Source organism: Protobothrops mucrosquamatus, unplaced genomic scaffold, assembly GCF_001527695.2.
Source record: "Protobothrops mucrosquamatus isolate PMUCROS unplaced genomic scaffold, P.Mucros_1.0 scaffold1605, whole genome shotgun sequence".
NCBI classification, from domain to species: Eukaryota; Metazoa; Chordata; class Lepidosauria; order Squamata; family Viperidae; genus Protobothrops; species Protobothrops mucrosquamatus.
This window is the reverse complement of record NW_015387768.1, coordinates 190,809-210,827: the sequence shown is the minus strand read 5'-3', so window position 1 is coordinate 210,827 and position 20,019 is coordinate 190,809. Positions and strand designations below refer to the sequence as shown.

The following is a 20,019-nucleotide window of genomic DNA, read 5'->3' as shown; positions in this document are numbered from 1 at the left end:
ATATCAGGGAGCAAGGCTTTTCTCCACTATGCTCCACACCCTTGATGTCACCAGCTCACAAAACAACCAGAGGGAGCTGATCAACACCATTTCTCCACTCCATTTACAGACACACTGTCACAGGGCCTCTGAAGTACACGGAATGATGTTTCTGAATGTAACACAGGAAATAAAATTGTGTGTGACAGTACAAAACATACATAAAATAAATTCCTGCATTTTTTTTTCAACAATTATGCAGGATGTTTGTACATTCCATACAAACCTAGTTACTACATTCAGAAACTTCAGATATATTCCATACGGTAAAAAACAGAGTTCTGGAGGAAAAATAACTATATACTTAAAATATTAAATACTCAATGACCAAGCCACACCTTACTTTGTACACAAAGGTGTGTCTATACTATTACGGTAATAACATACAAAATGATGGGATTCAATCTTGTAAGCAATCTGAGTAATTCTATGTGGAAACTGAAGCTACACAACTGGTTTGAAACCTGTTTCAGTGGTGTGGGACAGCTTAACTAGATAAAGCAGACAAGGCAAAAATATTACATTATCATTGCCTGAAGACACTAAGCAAGCAATTTTCAATGTAGTGTAATTAACACCAGTAACAGTGAGATACAAAGAACATTTTAAAAAATCCCATTTTCAATAACTTCAAGAATATTTCTTCTTTATTTCCAGTGACTATTTCAAGACTGCTTAGTAGACACTTATCATTCAACTTCTAAAGGCTCCACAAAATAAATTGGGAGAGACTGGGTGTAAAATTGTCAAATTCAATTTAAATTAGAACTGAAAGGTTTGAACTTGTTTGGGTGAAGTTATCTGACAAGACTCACAGTGTATAAGGCAATGACAGAAAACTTTGGATATGTAAAATAAGGACAAGTATAGGTTTAATTTTTTTAAGAATAAGAAAAAAAATAAGATATAGACTTTCCATAGTCACTGCAACCCACTTCCTGAAAACATTACGGAGAGAACCATACAGCCCTAGTGAATGTTATAGAGCAGTGTTGGCGAACCTATGGCACGCGTGCCAGAAGTGGCACTCGGAGCCCTCTCTGTGGGCACACACACCGTTGCCCCAGCCCTGCCTTCTCCCATGACCCTCACCAGCAGCCCCCCCCCCCCGGAGACTTGCCCCCGGGCACGGCCCATGCAAAGCAGCGCAACCAAGGACATGGTAGCCGGGCAGCGGGAACAAGACTCCGCCCTTATGCCCCGTTGCACGCAGATGATGCTGCAGGGCCCAGCCGGAAGGCGTGGCCACCATGGCGCTGCTGGGCTGCCAGGATGATCTGTGGCGGGCTATGGAAGTGGTGGGTGGCCCAGCGGGCAGGGCGGAGCAGGGACGGGGGCGGCTATTTTGGGGCACTCAGTCTCTAAAAGGTTCGCCATCACTGTTAAAGAGCTATGATGGGAAAGGCAAAGGGAAATTTTCATAAAAATCTACTTGACAAACAGAGTATTTCTGCACACACCTATAACCATTTCCATTCTTACTGTAACACATTTTGAAGGCACATGAGAAATGATTGAAGAGGAAGAACATGCATTTCTCTAGCAAGGTTTAGTAGTAAACCACTGCTTTACACCGTTCAAAATTACTAAGCCTCAGAAAGGGCATTTTACGATTCATAAAGCACTTCTAGCCATCATAAAATGTCACACTATTCCCCCCCCCCAGGATCATATGATTGCATTTTGGGCACTTGGTCACTAATTTGCATTCACAACTGGCTGCCAAGTGCCCTACCATGAGCTTCATTTGGAATCTTCTCTTGGTTTTCCACTAAATCATTGGGGAAGTTGTAAAGAAGGTTGCAGGTGGAGGCGATGGAGGGGAGTTGATCCACAAAGGATTTCCCCTTTGTGCAGAGGGGAGGGGAAATCTTTTGGCAGGCTGAAGGAATGGAGCTGAAATTCTGAAGATTTTACACATGCCCTTGTTGAAAGAAAAATCTTCATCAGGCTTCAGTCCAAGCTGGAAATAAACAAAATGGAGGCTGTTTGAAAAAAAAGGTTCTTTATTGAGTTGCCAGAAATTTCAGTGACATAGCATGTTTCTGGGGTGGCTGACCACATGGAACTGGGAGTGGTGGGATTTTTATACTTTCTTGGGCTTTTGTGTTTGGAGTTGTTCCTTTTCCTGTGGCATGAACTATGCCCTTTTGGTATTCTAATGGTGGTGGGTTAATCCTATTATATCCTAAAGGTCATGTCCTGCTTCCCTGGGGATGGGGCTGATGGCTAGGTCCCATGTTGAATTTTTGGATGAGGGATTGCTGGTTCTAATTCTATCACTCTGCTATTGTTAGCTATCAGTTTTGCTGCAAGGGATTTCAAAATATTTTGTCTTGAATCAGCTTCTGCCCGGTAGTATTTGCTCCTCAGTCTTTCTGAATGGGATTATCAAATCTGCATTTCTACAGAGTTGGCCTGTTTAGTTTCTATTTGGGGCTATTAAGAAAACCTAGGTCTGCATTTCTGCCTTTAAGATCCTTTGGGGAAATATCATATTCTGCTTTTTTAATATTCCCCAAAATATTTCCTTTTCTGGGGGGGTGACTTCCCACACACTTTATAAAGAAAAGCAAGCATCTTCCAAAGCAAATTAAACTAGCAGTACCCTCTGTGTGACTAATAATGTATAAAAATAATTAGGCTGAAGGATAGGTTACTTCTTGATAGCAAAGAAAATTTGCTAGCAAAAAAATTTACATATTTACATAAAGTATTTACTTTTTTTTCTTTCAGTTTTTCTAATATAATTCAAGTAGAGTATTATCCAGCTGAAACAACAAGGTACTTCTCCAACTAATAGATGTTCTTCTTCTTTACTTCTTTTACCACTTTAGGTGTCAAGAGACCACTTCGGATGTCAAGGAAAATAGACGTTACTATTGTAATTAAAACTAACAATAAATGGAAAGGTATGGTTTCTTACAGGTCTTTTTCTCTAATACTAATAAAGCAAAATAAGAAAATATTCTTAATAGTCCAAACAATCATATTTTCCAAACATATTAATTAGATGTGTTAATTAGCTTATGAACAATGTGTATTTCAGTAGCAGAACTGCATACAATTTTAGAGGAATATTTTGAGAAGGGGAAAAAAATCAATGTTTATTTTTAATGAAAAAACATTGGCCAAAAATCGGTAGCAAAACTATACTGCCTGTTTTTGTTCTCCAAAGATATTACTATCTGAGAATAAAATTAATATATGATAGCAGTATTCCAGTATTTGAGGGGCTGCCACAAAGAAGAGGGGGGTCACGTTATTCACCAAAGCATCAGAGGGCAGGACTAGAAGCAATGGTTGGAAACTGATCAAAGAGGGAAGTAACCTGGAATTAAGGAGAAACTTCCTGACAGTGAGGACAATTAACCAGTAGAATAGCTTGCCTTCAGAAATTGTGGGCGCTCCATCACTGGGGATTTTTAAAAAGAGGCTAGACAGTCACTTGTCTTATATGGTATAGGTTCTCCTGCTTGAGCAGGGGGCTGGACTAGAAGGCCTCCAAGGTCCCTTCCAGCTCTATTCTATTCTATCTGGCATTTAAAATATAAAACACTAGAAGGAAAAGAATACTGATAAGTATTTTGGAGTCATCTATACATTTTCACGCCAGAAATATAAAACCTTGGACAATATCCAACAAAATGGATTATTTACCACCAGAGTGTATTTTTCACCCTCCATCCAAAACCTTGCATGATTCTCAAATTTACTTCAGAAAATTTATAAACTTCTAAAGCAACTTTGGCAGGAGAAAATATGTCTGTCAGAGGAACACTGTCTCCTCACCCAAATCTTTGCACAGTGAAATGATACCATTAGGTTTATCCCTGATTTGGACTGAATTAGCTATATCAACCTCCTCCAATTTAACACCAACCAGTTATCTCACAATTACCATCTGTCTTGATGCTCAGTTCTAAATATTACTTTTAAACAGGTTATATCAACAGCTTCTGAAACCATCAATCACAGTACAGATAGTCTTTGTTTAACAACCACAACTGGAACCAGCAATTTGGGCATAAAGCAAAGCAATCATTAAGTGAAAACGCAACTGTGATTATCATTTTCCAGCTTTCCTTTGCTTTACAGACCTGTGAAGACCTTAACAGACCTTTTTCATCATTGATGTAACTGTCGCTAAATGAAACAACCAGTAAAACAAAACTTAGCATCCTGGTATAGGAATTGGAGGTGCCAAGGCACAGAACTAGATTATTTGAGGGACCATTTTTGTCCCATAGTTTCTGCTTGTACGGTAAGAGCTGTCAAAGATGGCATATTCCAAGTTCCCTTGATTTAAACAATGCCATCTATCAGTATCCAAGAAGCATACCTTCTGTACCCCAGTGCTTGATCTTTGGAACAAGATCCCTTCAGAGATCCATGCGACTCTTATCCTAATGGCATTCCAGAAGGCCTTAAAAACCAGGCTGTTTCCCAGGGTAGGATAGGATAGTGTAAATGAGGCCCCCTTTTTTAGATGAGTTTTTGTATATGCATAATCCTTGATTTAAGACCAATGCAAAAAAGGGGACTTACGACTCTATCAAAGTTCCAGGGTTTGGGCTCCTTCCGAAGTCATATGACCGAACTTGGGGCGCTCAGAAACTTGGCTGCATTTATGGCCATTTGCAGTGTCCCAGTCACATGAACTTGTTTTACAACAGTATTGCCCAAAAACCTGGCATTTCTGGTTTTCAGCACTTGGTTTGCTTAATAAATGCTTCAACCACTTTACAACTGACCCCCACCCCCAAAAAAGTCTTAAAATCAGGTTGGTTACATGGCTGGCTTGTTTTATGACAGGTACAATATACAACCATAATGGGCAGGCTCCATTACAGTTGTTTGCCGAGGACTACTTGCATGTAGTGCATTAGTGGGACGGATGTTTACCTTGCTTATTTAACATCATTGTTTTTTTTAAATTTTGTTGTTGTTGTTGATTAATATTGTGAGCAGATTAGAACTGTTTTGGAGTCAAGTAAAACCTAAAACTAAAAAAATAAATAATTTTACGTTATCATCATTATTAGAACATGTGGTTTCTCTTAAAAGCATATACTCAAAATTTTAGCTATGCGAGTGCTTTTAACTACAATTTTTATTCAGATGCTCTTTTATCAAATTTACGAAAGTCTAGTTTGCAATGAGTTTAAATGAGATACAACTGAGAAAATATGGAACAATATTTTCATTAACTGAATACAGAATACAAATTTGATCAAGGTATTGCACAAAGTATAAATAGTTAAATCTGCAGCATACCTAAACAGAATCCCTATGAAACAAATTACATCAAAGCAGTATTCATTCTACACAACCCTACATTAATATAGAAGACAGTGTGAAGCAGATATTCCCAAATAATGGATTCTTAACCATAAAGCCTTGTGTCCTAAACATACTTTAATTAGAGACACAGTTAGAAAGTTGTAGAGTCCCACCCTGCAGCCACCTGTCCTCCTCTTTTCCTTTGCAAAGAATGCCTAAAAAAAAATCACTTTTTTCAAGAAAAGATAGTGGATAATTGCAGAACAGGTAAGGGAGGGAAGGAGAGTAACCTGCAGAGACTGGAAATACAATAATCTATTGAAGACAACACGGAGTCTAAAGCTAGCAGGATGAGGGGAGGGAAGGCAAGGCAAGGCAAGGAGGAAGAAGAGGAGGAGCACATATATAAACCAAATGCTTACAATGTTATTAGATTATACGTTGAACAGATGCAGTTAATTTTCAAAATCCCTGAATTTCCTAAGCCTTCCAAGAGATGCCTGGAAGTAAATCTATAACCTCATTTAAAATTTACACTGGAAAAGTGCTTTCATGCTTTTAAACCAAGATTTTCTGGAAGTCTTGCAAGGAACATGCATAAGTAAGACTGCACGTACAATTTTTTTCAATGGTACTAAGAATCTCTAATTGTCCAGGGAGCAATAATTTACAAAGCATCATATTTATTACAATGACAACTTTTATGTCTACATCATAGGTGACAAACAATATGCTTTCTTACTTACAAACAGAATGACTATTTGAGCCAAAGAAAGTTACTGTGAGAATGCTTCAAATTTTATCTGACATTTTACAGCATGGGTACGTATCTTTTTTAGGTTGAAAGATGCATAACTCTTATTTTTTCTTCTTCTTTTATTCAATCATGTCCAATTCTTGCCTTAGGGACAAAGCCAGATGGGTGACCTTGAGCCAGTCACTTTCTAGCAGCCCTACAGAGGAGACAATGGCAAACCACTTCCAAAAAACCTTGCCAAGAAAACAGAATGGAGAATCAGACATGACTGAACAGAAGAAAAAAAATGGAACGAGACTAAGGACCCTCTATGAGGCCATACTAAAGAATATTTGCTCATATTTAGACTGAATGGGCAGAGCCAGTTAAGGTGAGAGAAGCATGTTTTTTCTTGGTTACAGGGAGGAGCTCAATCCTATGATTCCAGACGAAATGGACAGGATGTTTGGAGCTATTAAGGTGGTCACCTGTTTGTTCCTACCCTGGTTCCACCAGCCTTTAAGTAGTCATGCACTTTTTCTTCAAGAACTGATCACTGAACTCAATCATCCTGGATAATATTGATCCAGTTTTCAATCTTCATCTTTTGTGGAAGGTCACTGAATAGTGGTAAACCTGCAGCTATAGAGGATCTTGGTTTTAACAGATTATCTAGATCCTTTCCAAGTCTGTGTCCATTGACTGTTGATGACCTATGGCAGAGCTGAGGTAGGAGTGGTACAACCATAATGGGCTTCTTAGATCTCTCAGTGCTCTCATCCTGAAGCAGCTGAAAGAAGTGAGAGTTGGAGCACAATAATATCATAGTTCTCCTCTGTGGCCAATTTGTGAGATCAATGTTCTCACCACCACCACCACCCCGCTGTTTAACATCTATATAAGGGCATGAGGAAAGATCTAAGATCAGGTATTATCACTACACTGATGATACTGATTATACAAGTCAATTCCTGGACTATTAAGCAATGCTATGTCATATCTTGAGGAGATAGGGAGGTACACACTCAATTTCAACTCTGAGAACATAGAAGTGCTGTAGGAGAACTCCAGTCCTGGAGACTTTCTATCTTTAATTCTGAAGAAATTACATTGCCATAACCAGGACAGGTGTTCAGTCTAGGAATCTTCCTGGACTCTCTGCTCATGCTCAAGGAGCAAATGACTACATAGGAAGGCTATATAGCCCTCATCTTGTCAGAACACAGACAAGTGATCTACAAATACCCAGTCCTTCCCCATCTCCAGCCTTGAATTAATGTGGGGAGGCACACAGTAATGTGGAAATATCTTATGAAGTTGCTGTATTTTTATATAATTTTGTTTCTTTTAATTTTGTAAAGCTGTCCAGAGTCATTTAGGAGTTGAGTGGTTTAAAAATTTCACAATTAAGAATCAATTGATCAATTAGTATGCAATGTGACCACCTCATTACTTCTTAAGCTCCAAATGCTTACTTGTATGGTACAATATCAGAATATTCATGGCTGCATTATGAAATATCACATGCAATGTAATATGTACTTCTTAAAGTTTAGAAATAATTGTAATATTTTCAGTGCATAACAGCTTTTAGCCAAATGTATCAGACAAGTGACAGTTACTTTGGTGTACCATTTTTTCAAAACCATTGCCAAGGTAACCTTAAGATTTTCCAGGAAATCAACAATAAAAACAATAAAAACACTGTTGCCTATGTCTGTGTGGAAGGTACAGACTCACTGGCCCTTCATTATAACACACAGGAGACTGGAAAGCTTTTAAATTCTCTCAATGCTCTGCAAGATTGAAATAGTATATGAATTCAGTATGTGAATAATACTGAACTATACAATTCACACTGATAAAATACATGTGGGAAAAAAATAAAGCCGCTATTTTTAAAAGTCCATAAAGTAATCACTTATGTTTTTCATCAAGGTAAAGAAATGAGACCTGCATCCAAAAATGTAAAACTTTCAATTAACATGTATAAAATAAGTCTGAAACATTAGGTTATCACATTCACTTGTAAGTCAAGTCAAAAACACAGACTGAAAAGCATAAATGTATAATTTATAAATGTAATAAATAATAAATAAATATAATTTATAAATGTAATAAATAATAATACAGGTAATTCTCAATTTGCAACAGTTTATTTAGTGACCGTTGAAAGTTACCACAGCACTGAAAAAAAATGACTTATGGTTGTTTTTTACACTTACGACCATGTGCAGCATCCCTGCGGTCACGTGATCAAAATTCAGATACTTGTCAACTGACTCCTATTTATGACGGTTGCAGTGTCCCAGGGTCACGTGATCATTTTTTTTGTGTGACCTTCTGACAAGCAGAGTCCAAGGAGACAGCCAGATTCAACTTAACCGTGTTACTAACTTAACTGTGGCGAGGGAAGGTCGTAAAATGGGGCAAAAACCCACTTAACAAACGTCTCACTTAGCAACATACATTTTGGCTCGTCGTTGTCCTAAGTCGATATTGATTCTCTAAAAAAAAGGTTCCAAAGATAACAAGAGTTTGGGAAAATAACGCTCTTAAAAATTACTTCAAGTTAGTGCAGTTTTAAAGCACTTGTGTTTTTTTCTTTTAAACGGCACTTCCACTTTCAACCAGAGAGGGAGCTCTGCTCCAAGCCCAGCTTGCTGCCTAATACAACAGACACAGAAATGTGGGGGGGAGGAAGGGGGAGAGAGAGGGGGGGAAGAGAGAGAGAGAGAGAGAGAGAGAGAGAGAGAGAACACCCCACACATACTCTTGAGCGCTGCCTTGTCAATTGTTCAAAGCCAGACAATCCCCTCTCTTTTGCGCAAGCCTCTCCCCTCCGCCACCGCTCTCCGCCCTCGCCCCGGCCAGACTTTGCGTCTCCTCCCCCCACTTGCCAAACGACCGCCAAGCAGCTTCTTTCTCGGCTCCCAGCTCTCTTGTCACCCTACCTCAAATGACCTCCCTCGCAATCCCAGCCCGCCTCCCTCTGTCTCCCTCAGCGCAGCGCAGCGCGGCTCGCCGCTCACGTCTCCCTCTTGCAACATCCCCAGCTGCCGCGCAACGACGCTCCTCCACCACGACCCAGCCAGCCCGCCCGCTCCGAGGCGTTCTTCCCCAAATCAGACCCCCTCCCTCGTTTCTTTCTCCCCCCCCCCCAGCCTCCCCGCGGGGTTTCGCAAGCCCCTCATCCGCAGCGGGAGCGCTCTCCCCCCCCCTCTCCGCTCACGCCAGAGTTCAAGCAGGGGCCCCTCTCCCGAGCCAGCCGCTGACACTCCAACCTTGACGGCCGCACGGAGACAATGAGACGCCGCTCCGCTCCCCTTCAGGCGGCGACCCCCCCACCTCACACACACACAAGCAGCCCGTCAAATGACTCGAGCCGCCGGACCTTCTTCCTCCAAAAGGTCCCGCCGTCCCATCCTCTCTCTCTCTCTCTCTCTCTCTCTCTCCCCCCCCCCGTGTTCCTCTTCGTCGCCCCCTCCCCGGCTTACCCGGACCGAGTCCTCATCTTGCCCGGCAGCCGCCGCCGCCGCCGCCGCCGCCGCGGCTGCCGCTGCTTTGGCACTAGTCCTGGACAAGCGGGTCCTGGATGAGATGAAATGGCCGCCGGGCCCCGGGACCGTCGCCGCCGCCGCCGCTTTCCCGGAGAGACGCTGAGATTGGGAGCTCTTTCGGGTGTTCACCATGGCCTCACTGCAGCCACCCCGGGAAGGGCGGCGCTGCCGCTGACTCCACCGCCTCTGCTTGTGGGGAGCGACGCCGCTGCCGAGCCAGAAAGAACAAGGGCCCGAAGGCGCGGAGCGCTCCTCCTCCTCCTCCTCTTCAGCTCAGTCACCCACCACTAACTGGCCGCCATTACTCGTTCTCTCGTCCCTTTCTCTCCTCGGTCACGGCGAAGCCTCCCGCTTCCACTGCGAGGCGCTGCTTCGCCGCCGCCTCTCATAGGGCCGCCTCTTCTTCCACCTCCTCCCTACACCTGGCAACATAGAGGCGGAAAATGATGAGAGCGTGACATATGGGCTGAGTTTCCGGCGAAGATTGAAAGCCGTCATAGGCCGGGAGTGTCTATGAGCCCTGGGGGTGCCTCTCTAGATTCTGTCATCTCTATGGTGGAGGTTCTCTACTATACTCTGCTGTACTTTTACATCGGCCGCTAAAGGGGGAAACCAGTCAAGTTTTAGGCCGGAAGTGCCTGTAGGGAACGCTCTGATGCAGTGTTTCTCAACCTTGACAATTTTAAGGCATGTGGACTTCAACTCCCAGAATTCCACAGCCAGCAATGCTGGCTGTGGAATTCTGGGAGTTGAAGTCCACATGCCTTAAAATTGTCAAGGTTGAGAAACACTGCTTCTGATGTTTACTATGCGTGATGCAATACTTGCGGCGCTCTGCAATGGCGTGCTCTATGGTTGTTTTAAACGGGGCGGGATTAAGGAAGGTGAGGGAGGTGGGAGGATTTTGCGTGCTTAGGAATGAGCTTCTTGGGACTGAACGGAATTGCTGAAACTGGGTTTGAGAAACGGTAACTAACTGTGATTCAGTATTTGCTTTTCTCGGAATGGAGAAAGTGGAGAATCCGATTTAAAAGGATTTCTTCTTAGAAAAGGAGGTTTTAATCCGTAAGTAATGGAAATCTGTTAACACGTTTCACTCCATTGATTCTTCCATCCATAGGAAGGATTGTCACCTGGAGAGCACCGAAGTTTATATCTCGATGTTGGTGCTTCTTGCTAATTAACCTGAAGTAATGTGTTGCGCTCCCCGAAATTTACTCACAAAACTCTGCCTATAAAAACTCCAGTCGAATATATTTGGTTTACTAACTTAAAAAAATACCTTATACAAAATAAGGATTTGCATAGCAAATTTTGCACCAGTATGTCATCGCCTTTCATTTACTTTCCAATCATAGTTAATAAAATTAATTTGGTTCCTAAATTAAGAATGAAGCTGTGTGGGAGTTTATCTGGCATTAAGTCATAGTAAAATTTATTTTATTAAATTTTATTTAAAATTTAACCACTCTGGCATAGGGGAACAAGAGGAATAGGTTCTCAGGTTCCCTTTCAGCTAGTTTCTTGAATCTTAAAATTATGTGAAACTTGTTTCTGCTTGTTCATACAATATGCTAAACCAGGGGTCTGCAGCCTTGACAACTTTAAGACTTGTGGACTTCAGCTCAGCATAGCTGGCTGAGGAATTCTGGGAGCTGAAGTCCACAAGTCTTAAAGTTGTCAAGGTTGCAGACCCCTGTGCTAAGCCAAGATATGGTGTGCTTGTTTCTGATTTAGCACATTGTATTAATCCATCTGATTGTGGTTTATTCAAAAAACATACATTGCTTAATGCTTTGGGTGAATATAGCCAAATAAGGCAACATAATTTTTAGTCAGCCTGCTAGGAGAAACTGCTTTAAGTTGTTTGAGGCATGTATCCGTTTAGGAGGAGTAGCTGATTGCTCTCAACAGCAGTCTTTGAATAACAAATAATTGGCTGTTGGGAGAAGGCTTACCTCCCCAGGCTGAGAAAAGGGGGAGAATGGAGCTATTATTTTCCCAGACCTCTAATGACTGAGTGATGTACATTCCAACTTCTATAAATTGGGTAGAAAACAGTACAATAAAGAAAACAAATCAATGTTACATAACCTATATTACACCAAATATAAACAATATAATATAAACAAATCAAAAGACTTTTCACTACTACAATATAACATAGCAAGATTATAGCATTCCAGCCCCCAAGTCCTGGTGGAATAATTATATTTTAATAGGAGGGAAGGGGCCATCCAGTTATCTGGAGGAATTATGTTCTACAGAAGGAGGGCAGAAATTGAGAAGCTTCACTTCTATAGTCTTTAGATATGGTATTCCCTTAACAAATGGACTTGAAAACAGCCAATTTACCAGATCTGGTTGGAGGGGAAATTACTATTGGGAATATATAATCCCATATATATATTCATGTGCTGAATCATGAAGATAACACCTTGAATTGCATCCATAAGCCAACTGTGAAATCTGAAGCTACCACATTCTGGACCTGTAGTTTCTAAATTACCTTTATTGACAGCCCCACATAGAACACATTTCAGCAGTTTGGATGATCTTCCCATTCCAGGAACAGTTGTAAATGACAGACCTGATGGAGATATGCTAAGATCTTTCTAATCACATCTACCACATGCTCAATGAGCAAAAGCTGTGAATCTAGGAGAATCCCAAGGTTACAAGCTAATTCCACCTAGGACCATGAACCCATCTTGTCAGAGCGTGCACAGTCTTATTGCGTGAGATAACCCAGGAGTAAACACAGTAAACAGTGGTCTATAGTAAATGGTGGCTTATTTTACACTATCTACAATATCATACACCAGGAACAATATACATACACATGCTAATACAGCAGGATCCAACAAACCACAGTAACAGAAAACAGAAGAGAAAGAACACATCAGCAGAGCCTTTCCTTTATACAAAGATTCTTAAAGAGACACAGACCCTGCTAAGTCAATATCTTACATAAGCTGGTTAGCTGTTAAATCAATACCTTGACACATCTTGAATGTCTAGAATGGGATGGTGCCTGAAACCAAAACCACTCCATCTTCCTTAGATTATATCTGAGCCTTTCTTCCCCAACCCAACCCTAATAGCCATTAGACCTCTGGTGAGGCCCTCAATATCAACAACTATTTGCCAAGATTTATTATTAAGTATCATCAGTTGTGTCAGACAGCAACCTCACTCAGTGGCTTCAACTGGGAATAAAATAAGAGTGGTGAAAGCAGAGGTGTCAAACTCGCCGTGTCACGTGACATGTCGCAATGTATCGTGACTTTTTCCCCCTTGCTGAAGCTGGGGTGGGCATGGCTTCTGTGTGACGCATCCGGCCGATGGGCCAGCAGTTTGGCACCCTTGGGTTAGAGCATTTGGCTTCTACAGCATTATACAACTGAAGAACATTGGGTCTGATCTCTACCACTGATTGGAACCACCGGTTTAGAAAGGGGCAGAATTAGTGAACAACAGCACCACCCACTTCCAACTTTTAGAGGCTGTCCAAAACAATGCAATACATATATAAGTAGCCCTTGACTTATGATCACAATTGAGCCCAAAATGTATGTTGCTAAGCAAGACAGTTAAGTGAGGCTTACCCCCATTTTATGACCTTTCTTGCCACAGTTGTTAAGCAAATCACTGTAATTGTTAAGTTAATAACAAGTTAGTAATTGTTAAATGAATCTGGCTTCCCCAGTGACTTGGCTTGTCAGAAGGTCACAAAAAGGTGATCCAATGAATCCAGAATACTGCAACCTTCCTAAATGCATGCTAATTGCCAAGGGGGCAGAATTTTGATCACGTTACCACAGTTGTAAGTGAAAAACAGTCATAAGTCAGTGCTGTTGTAACTTCAAACAGTCACTAAACGAATGGTTGTAAGTTGAGACTACCTATATGCATTGCTCTGTGTGTATTCGCAGAGAATCTGTTTCCTGTAGGGCATGCTGCAGGTGCAAAGTTGGCCCTGGAAGAATCCTAGAAATCTGTAGCTGCAATAAACCCTTTGGTGCCTCTGCCAGAATCTCTTAAAACTTCCTCCTATTCTCATCATAAAAATATGTAGACATACATATTTTTCAACATCAGTCACATCCAGTAAATTTATGCTGAATCAAACCAAAAGAGGTAAACATTGCCAGTTCTGTTTCTATAGTTGAAATATTTGTTCCAAGAATAATGTGGCAAATAGGTGAAGATTCCAGATTATAAGGATTGGAGGACCTAATCCAGCTCCTTTGTAAAGGAGCAGCAGCATTTCTTTCTTTTGCTGTGAATTTTTATTTTCCCTAAATCGTTTTTTTCTAAGTTGTTTGCTCCCCTCCCTTTGAATGTGGGCTCTATTATTTATTTATACATGCTTTCCCTGGCCACTGCAGTCTTCCAAAGGCAATTTGTAATGCAGTGCTGGATCAGCATATTGCAATATGAAAAGCTCGTAAGTTATCTTCAAAAGAATACATTTCTATTTTTCTATTCAGAAAGACTTCAACAATAAACAAGTGAAACCGAGTTTATCATATGCTGTATGTTATTGCATAATATCATTGAAAAATATTGTATGAGAGAAAATAACATACTTAAGAAAATGCTCAGTTGATGTTTTCCCTATGCAGAAAGTCCTTGGCTGTGTTTTTTGAGAACTGATATAGACACTACTACCTTCAGTTAATCCTTGAAAGGACTTCTGGAGGCAATTCCCTCTCTCATTGTTCTTCAGGTATATATGAATCAACCATCTCACTTGCTCCCCTGAAAACAGTGGTACTACACACAAACTTTCTAAGGGTTGCAGAATTACCAACTGAAATGTAATCTATATAAATAAAAATGTAAATGTTCGTTTGTTCAAAATCTTAAATCGCTGAAAGGTCTTCACCGATTGCTTTGAAATTTTGACACAGCGTTGCATTCGAATACGCGCGTGTTTTTATATACCTATATTATATAGATGTCACACCTGTGACAGGTAAAAACATGCTTTTTTGAAAAACAGCGCCATCTGTTGGACATAAAAGCAACACACGCTTTTACCAGACTGAGCCACAGCAATGCGTGGCTGGGTACAGCTAGTATCCAAATAAAGTTGTAGACAAAATATATTTGCTTAGTTTTTATGGATTGCTTTTAAAGTTGTTGCTTTGTTTTCTTAAGGTTTTATATTTCGTTTTATATTTTAAATGGTTATCTAGTGATTTTGGGTTATTGGAAAACCCTTCCACTTATTGTACCCCAAGGCATTCTATTTTCACTAACCCCTAATCATTGCGTTCCTTTGAACTTTTTTGCGCAGTATTTTGAGTCTTTCTTTTCAGTGTCAATTTTGGGAAATCAGGAAGCTTTAGTAGGGATTACTCTTATTTTCATATGGGAAGGTGGTATTTTTCACTATTGGATACAATATTTTATTGCTTTGGGAAGAGAGGAGTGTATACTGTAAATCATTTTGAACATTAAATTACTAAAAAAAATCTAAATTCATAGAAATTTCAGTGACACCATCTACTTAATGTTATCTTTCTCTTGCAGAGAGATAGGATTTCGGTCATTGTTTATTTTCTCTCCCTCTCCATCATTCTTTTTTTTGAACTTCATTCACATGAAATTCTATAACATATGTTCTGTAAAAACTAGTCATATGTATTGAAAAAATGCCCAGAGGGATTGGAATCCCTATAAAAGCATTATGAACATATGGGGAAGGGAGATATCATTTTCTAAGCAACCTTGGAACTGTTAGCCATTGGTCAATATTTGTCCTGCTTGCATCCAGTTTGCATTTTGTTTCAAAACAGATGCATCTTTAAATTTCAAGTTGGAAAATTACTTGTTATGTCACATTTTCATTATTTTTTGTAACTACAATGTAAATCTTTATCAGTTGGATCCTTTGTTAGAATCTTTTTGTTAGAAAATATTCAATCATTTGTGGTACTAATTCTGCAAAGTTGCTGAAAAGAGATCTTGGGAAAGGATTTTGTAAATGAAGATTAATGAACCAAACTTTTTGCTTATTGATATTTTCCTTCATAATCCTTGCAAAATTGCTGAATACGTCTTTTAATAGGGAGACTAATTATTCTGAAAAACCTGAGACTTCCTCCACATACCTCAAGGGATATCTTCGTTTCCGTACCCAGTTAATCAAGGATGATGTAACTGAGTCCTGGGTGAAAAGAAACAACAGAAGGTTTAGCTCAGTTATGGAATACAACAAAGTTACCGGCTAGAAAAATAAATCTTGGAGAGCGTGGGGCTGCAGATCAACAGATGTTTGAAGCTAGGTTCCGCAATTACATTTATTATTTATGTTTGTAAATAAACTCAAATGTTACGAACTTCCAATGATTATGTGTTATCTTCAAGATTTTTCACCTTTAAAGAAAGTACTGTAATATGTTTCTCTGTGGCTAATGGATATATTGATTTCATGAAACTGTGAATTTGGGATCACAAAATGGATGCATTAAAACAAGATCATGGCAGGTATCACTGAATTACAACTGCCAGTATTCCTCACCATTGCCTAGGACAGTGGTTCTCAACCTGTGGGTCAGGACCCCATTTGGGGTCGATCGATCATTTCACGGGGGTCGCCAAGCAAGGCTGTCCGCCATTTTTTTGTCCGCCATTTTTTTTCCCTTTTCCGGTGGGTGCCTTACCTCCCTTGGGCTGGGCCAGCTGGTGGTCAGCCTGCTCCGTCTCTGCTGCTTGCCAGCTACACCTCGGCCAGCGCAGGGGGCGGAACCACGCATGCGCGGCGCTCCCGGGCAGGGAAAGTCCTCGACTTACGACCGGTTGGGTAGTCCTTGACTTACGACCGGTTTAGTCCTTGACTTACGACCGGTTTAGTCCTCGACTTACGACCGGTTGGGGTCGCGGCATTAAAAAGGTTGAGAACCACTGGCCTAGGAGTTGTAATTTAAGCAACTTATAGAGTTAAGAGTTTCCCAAGTCCCCTAGAGAGATACAGATGTATAATCTGTTACAAATGGAAATGAAGTCAGAGTTATGGATTTTTTTTCTCTACATCTGCACAGGGTCCCTTATATGCTGAATAACCAATTTGTAAAAAGGAAAAAATACAACATATTGATCAAATACTGCATGTTGTCAACAACAAAAAATCCCACAAGCAACTTCCCATCATTGCAGATATTTGCATTAGAGAAAAAATAAATTATGTTTTTTATTCTTAAATAGATATTTGATAATATGGCATGGTTCTGCGTTAATTTATCAGATCTGCAATTGTATGAAAAAGTATCCTTCCTCCTTTTGGAATTGTTAAGTTTTTATATATTTTGATACTTATCAAAGCATTGTTGGGTCCTAATGATATAAAATTTGAGTCTGAATGAAACAAGTAACATCAAATGTTGGTGATTGTTTCATTTATTTCATAACAAAATAATCTAGCTCGCTGTAGACCAATGTGAAAAACAATTGCCCCTTAGTTTCAGTGATTGCATCATGTTTAGCTGCGAGAATTGCATGCACGCACTTCCTGGAATTGGTGATCATATATCATCTATGGGGATTTAATCCCATTTCTCTAACAGTCAAGTAACATTTGAGGTTTTCTTAGCATAAACTGCTCATTTTGAGTCCTGCCAAAGTGTTAATGTGCAGCTTTGATCTGGACATTCTAAAACATTGACTTTGTTCTTCATTATTTACTCTGTTGTAAACTTGCTTTTATGTCTGGGGTCACTGTCTTGAATCTACTTGCACTTCATATGACAGATGACAAGTATTCTCCTGTAAAATCCTCTGATACAAACAGCGTTCATGTTCCATACTTTTCTCATCTGTTTAACATTCCTCCTCCTGACATTCTTTGGCATCTTTCAAATGCTTTCTGACAAACTTGAGACAAGTGTCAGTGTTTTTCTTAGTGATTTCCATTTTGTTCTTCTTCTTTGAACCCCATTTTTCATCAACTACTTTTCTGAAGATAGGGTCATGAGGCTTTAGCCAAGGTGTGAGAGGCTTGCAGAACTTTGGATTAGGGTTCTCTGTAACTTCTTGGAATGTTATACTTTGCACTAATTTATTTATTTATTTATTTAATTTTTGCCACCCATCTCAGTCTGTAAAGCAACCCTGGGCAGTTTACAATTAAAATCATAAATATAAAAATATCAAAAAATATTAAGTACAAAAATAAGAGTAAAGTCAGAATTGGTATGGTGATGGCATCTTCCTTGTTAGTCCACCAGCAACCTCCAACAAAGTAGTCTTAGAACAATTTTGAAAAGAAAATGGCATATGTTCATTGGGAATATTAAAATAAATATAACTTTGCCATTTTTTTTAACCCTTCATTGTCACAGATTTCAGAATACAAACATTAGATTATTTGTGTATGTAAAAATTAGAGATGAAGAATCTATTACCATGCAGAAACCCGAATTCTCATTAACTCTTGCTAGTTTGTCCAATGCATGACTTATAGAAATCATGGACCAAAACATTTGGAGTGACTCAAACCAGAACAAAGTACCGTACACAAAACTTGTGCTTTAAAGATTGCAAGCAGTCCATCACTTTTTTCTGATCCCCAAAAATCTCCCCAAGTAAGATGAGTCAAAATTTGAGGCACGTTTGGGGAAACCTTGGAGGATTTAAAGAATAATGTCAGTGCATTAACATTTGCAAATGCTTGCAACACTCATTTTACCCTTTAAAACTTTTGAAAATTCTTGCCCTCCAACTTTTGTAATGTGGTTCACTAAATGCCACACAAACAATGAGGCAGTCCTGAGTCAGCCAGCAGTTATTCATCCCTAATTCTTGCTTAAGGCACATTAATCTTATAAGTGGCAGACGTTCAAACATGTTAAGTTAAAACAATTTAAAATTCATATTTTGGTTTCTTGTTTGTATGGATTGTTATGATAACCAGTCAAGAGAAGATATTGTTACATGGAAAACACAATGCCATACTCAAAGGTAAGATGTAGTTGAGAATAATACACCATCCTAAGCATGCACCACAGAGAGCTATGCTTCTTTAAAAAATGGATGGCATGTCCAGTTGTTTCCAAAACAGCACTGAGCAGATGGAATCACTGGATACACCCCAAAGAGGCAAACAGATAGTATTCCTGTAACCAAATGAATCAGAATTAAATATGTTTTCCTTATATCATTTCTAAAATAGGTCAGCCCATTTCAGTGCATTTTTCCTACAGTTCATAAAAATCTTGATTAATAGCCTCATTGATAAGCTTTTTTAAAAAATTGACCTAAAACTTAAATTTAAGCAAGCCTATTAGAAATAGAGGAACCAGCCATGTGATGTCAAGCTGTATATTAAGTTTCTGCTATACAGTACGCCCTGCCTGTCACTGCCTCATCGTGGCTTTCAGACTGGAGCCTTTATCAGCCCTTTTACTCAGTCACAGTCCTTTACCAATAATGAGAGTATTCACAGGTTAAAATCATAATGTGGTCCGATTTTGACATGGCATGATCCACGAACCCGACCAACTGATTTATTAAAGAAACCATAGTTAAACAAACCACCACTTAAGTTTGAAATGCGAACTATTCCTTTTGCAGATGGGATAGCGCCAACCTGAAATAGTAAAGTCGTCACCCAACCAACCCGTTAACAATGCTAACGCCTAAAACACGCGCTTTACTCAATTTGCACAAAGGTCGGTGGTTTCTATCTTCATTCTTGCAAGTTCCACGGGGCAAGCGCTTGCGATGCTGCACGTTTGAGCCGTTTTAAGATAAAGACAACCTTTATTGTCACTTTTTTTTTCCTGTTAACACCGGCGCACATTAAAAAATGATTTTTTTAAAAAAAAATATATATCTTGAGCCCTTGTACCGTCTGAACCCTTTTCTCAGAAGACAACGCCGCCGTGCTCCACGGGGTTTCCTCCCAGCCTATGGGTTGCCAGGTGTCCACTATTTGAGTGGACAGTCCACTTTTTTCACATTATGTTCACTATTTTTTTTCACAAAATAGTGGACATTTTTTTATTCAAAAGCTTTATGATGAAATGGTACGTAACCTAAAGCTGTACAGTCTACTTTTTTTTACTACTTAACCCCCCCCCCGCTTGTCCGCTATTTTTTGGAAGCAGACCTGGCAACCCTATATTGTATTTAGAATAGCAGACAGACGATTTCCAACAGCTGTGCTGCTCCTGTCACATCTTTGCAAGCGCGACCAAACTCCGCCACCGGAGCATTCAACTTGCGCTGCTGCTGCCGCTGCAAAGGACAAATACTGTAGGAATAACCCGAAGCCGCCAAGAACTTCCAGCCCGCTCCTCCCTCCGGTTCAATAAGAGCCAGCAAGGCCCTCCCCTCTATGGGCGGAAAAAGAGCCCGATGCTGCTCCTGCCCGACGCGCTGGTCGCCGGGGCT

At 40.1% G+C, this 20,019-nt stretch overlaps 1 protein-coding gene across 1 annotated transcript in view; it reads right to left on the bottom strand.

Moving 5' to 3' along the window:
• The window catches only part of ATAD2B (ATPase family AAA domain containing 2B), a 79,292-nt gene extending 69,542 nt beyond the window's left edge, over nt 1-9,750 (bottom strand). The window contains exon 1 of the mRNA XM_015822557.1: nt 9,556-9,750. Within this exon, the coding sequence (XP_015678043.1) occupies nt 9,556-9,750 (195 nt within the window). The remainder of the gene's footprint in view (nt 1-9,555) is intronic.
• Between the last annotated feature and the right edge of the window lie 10,269 nt (nt 9,751-20,019).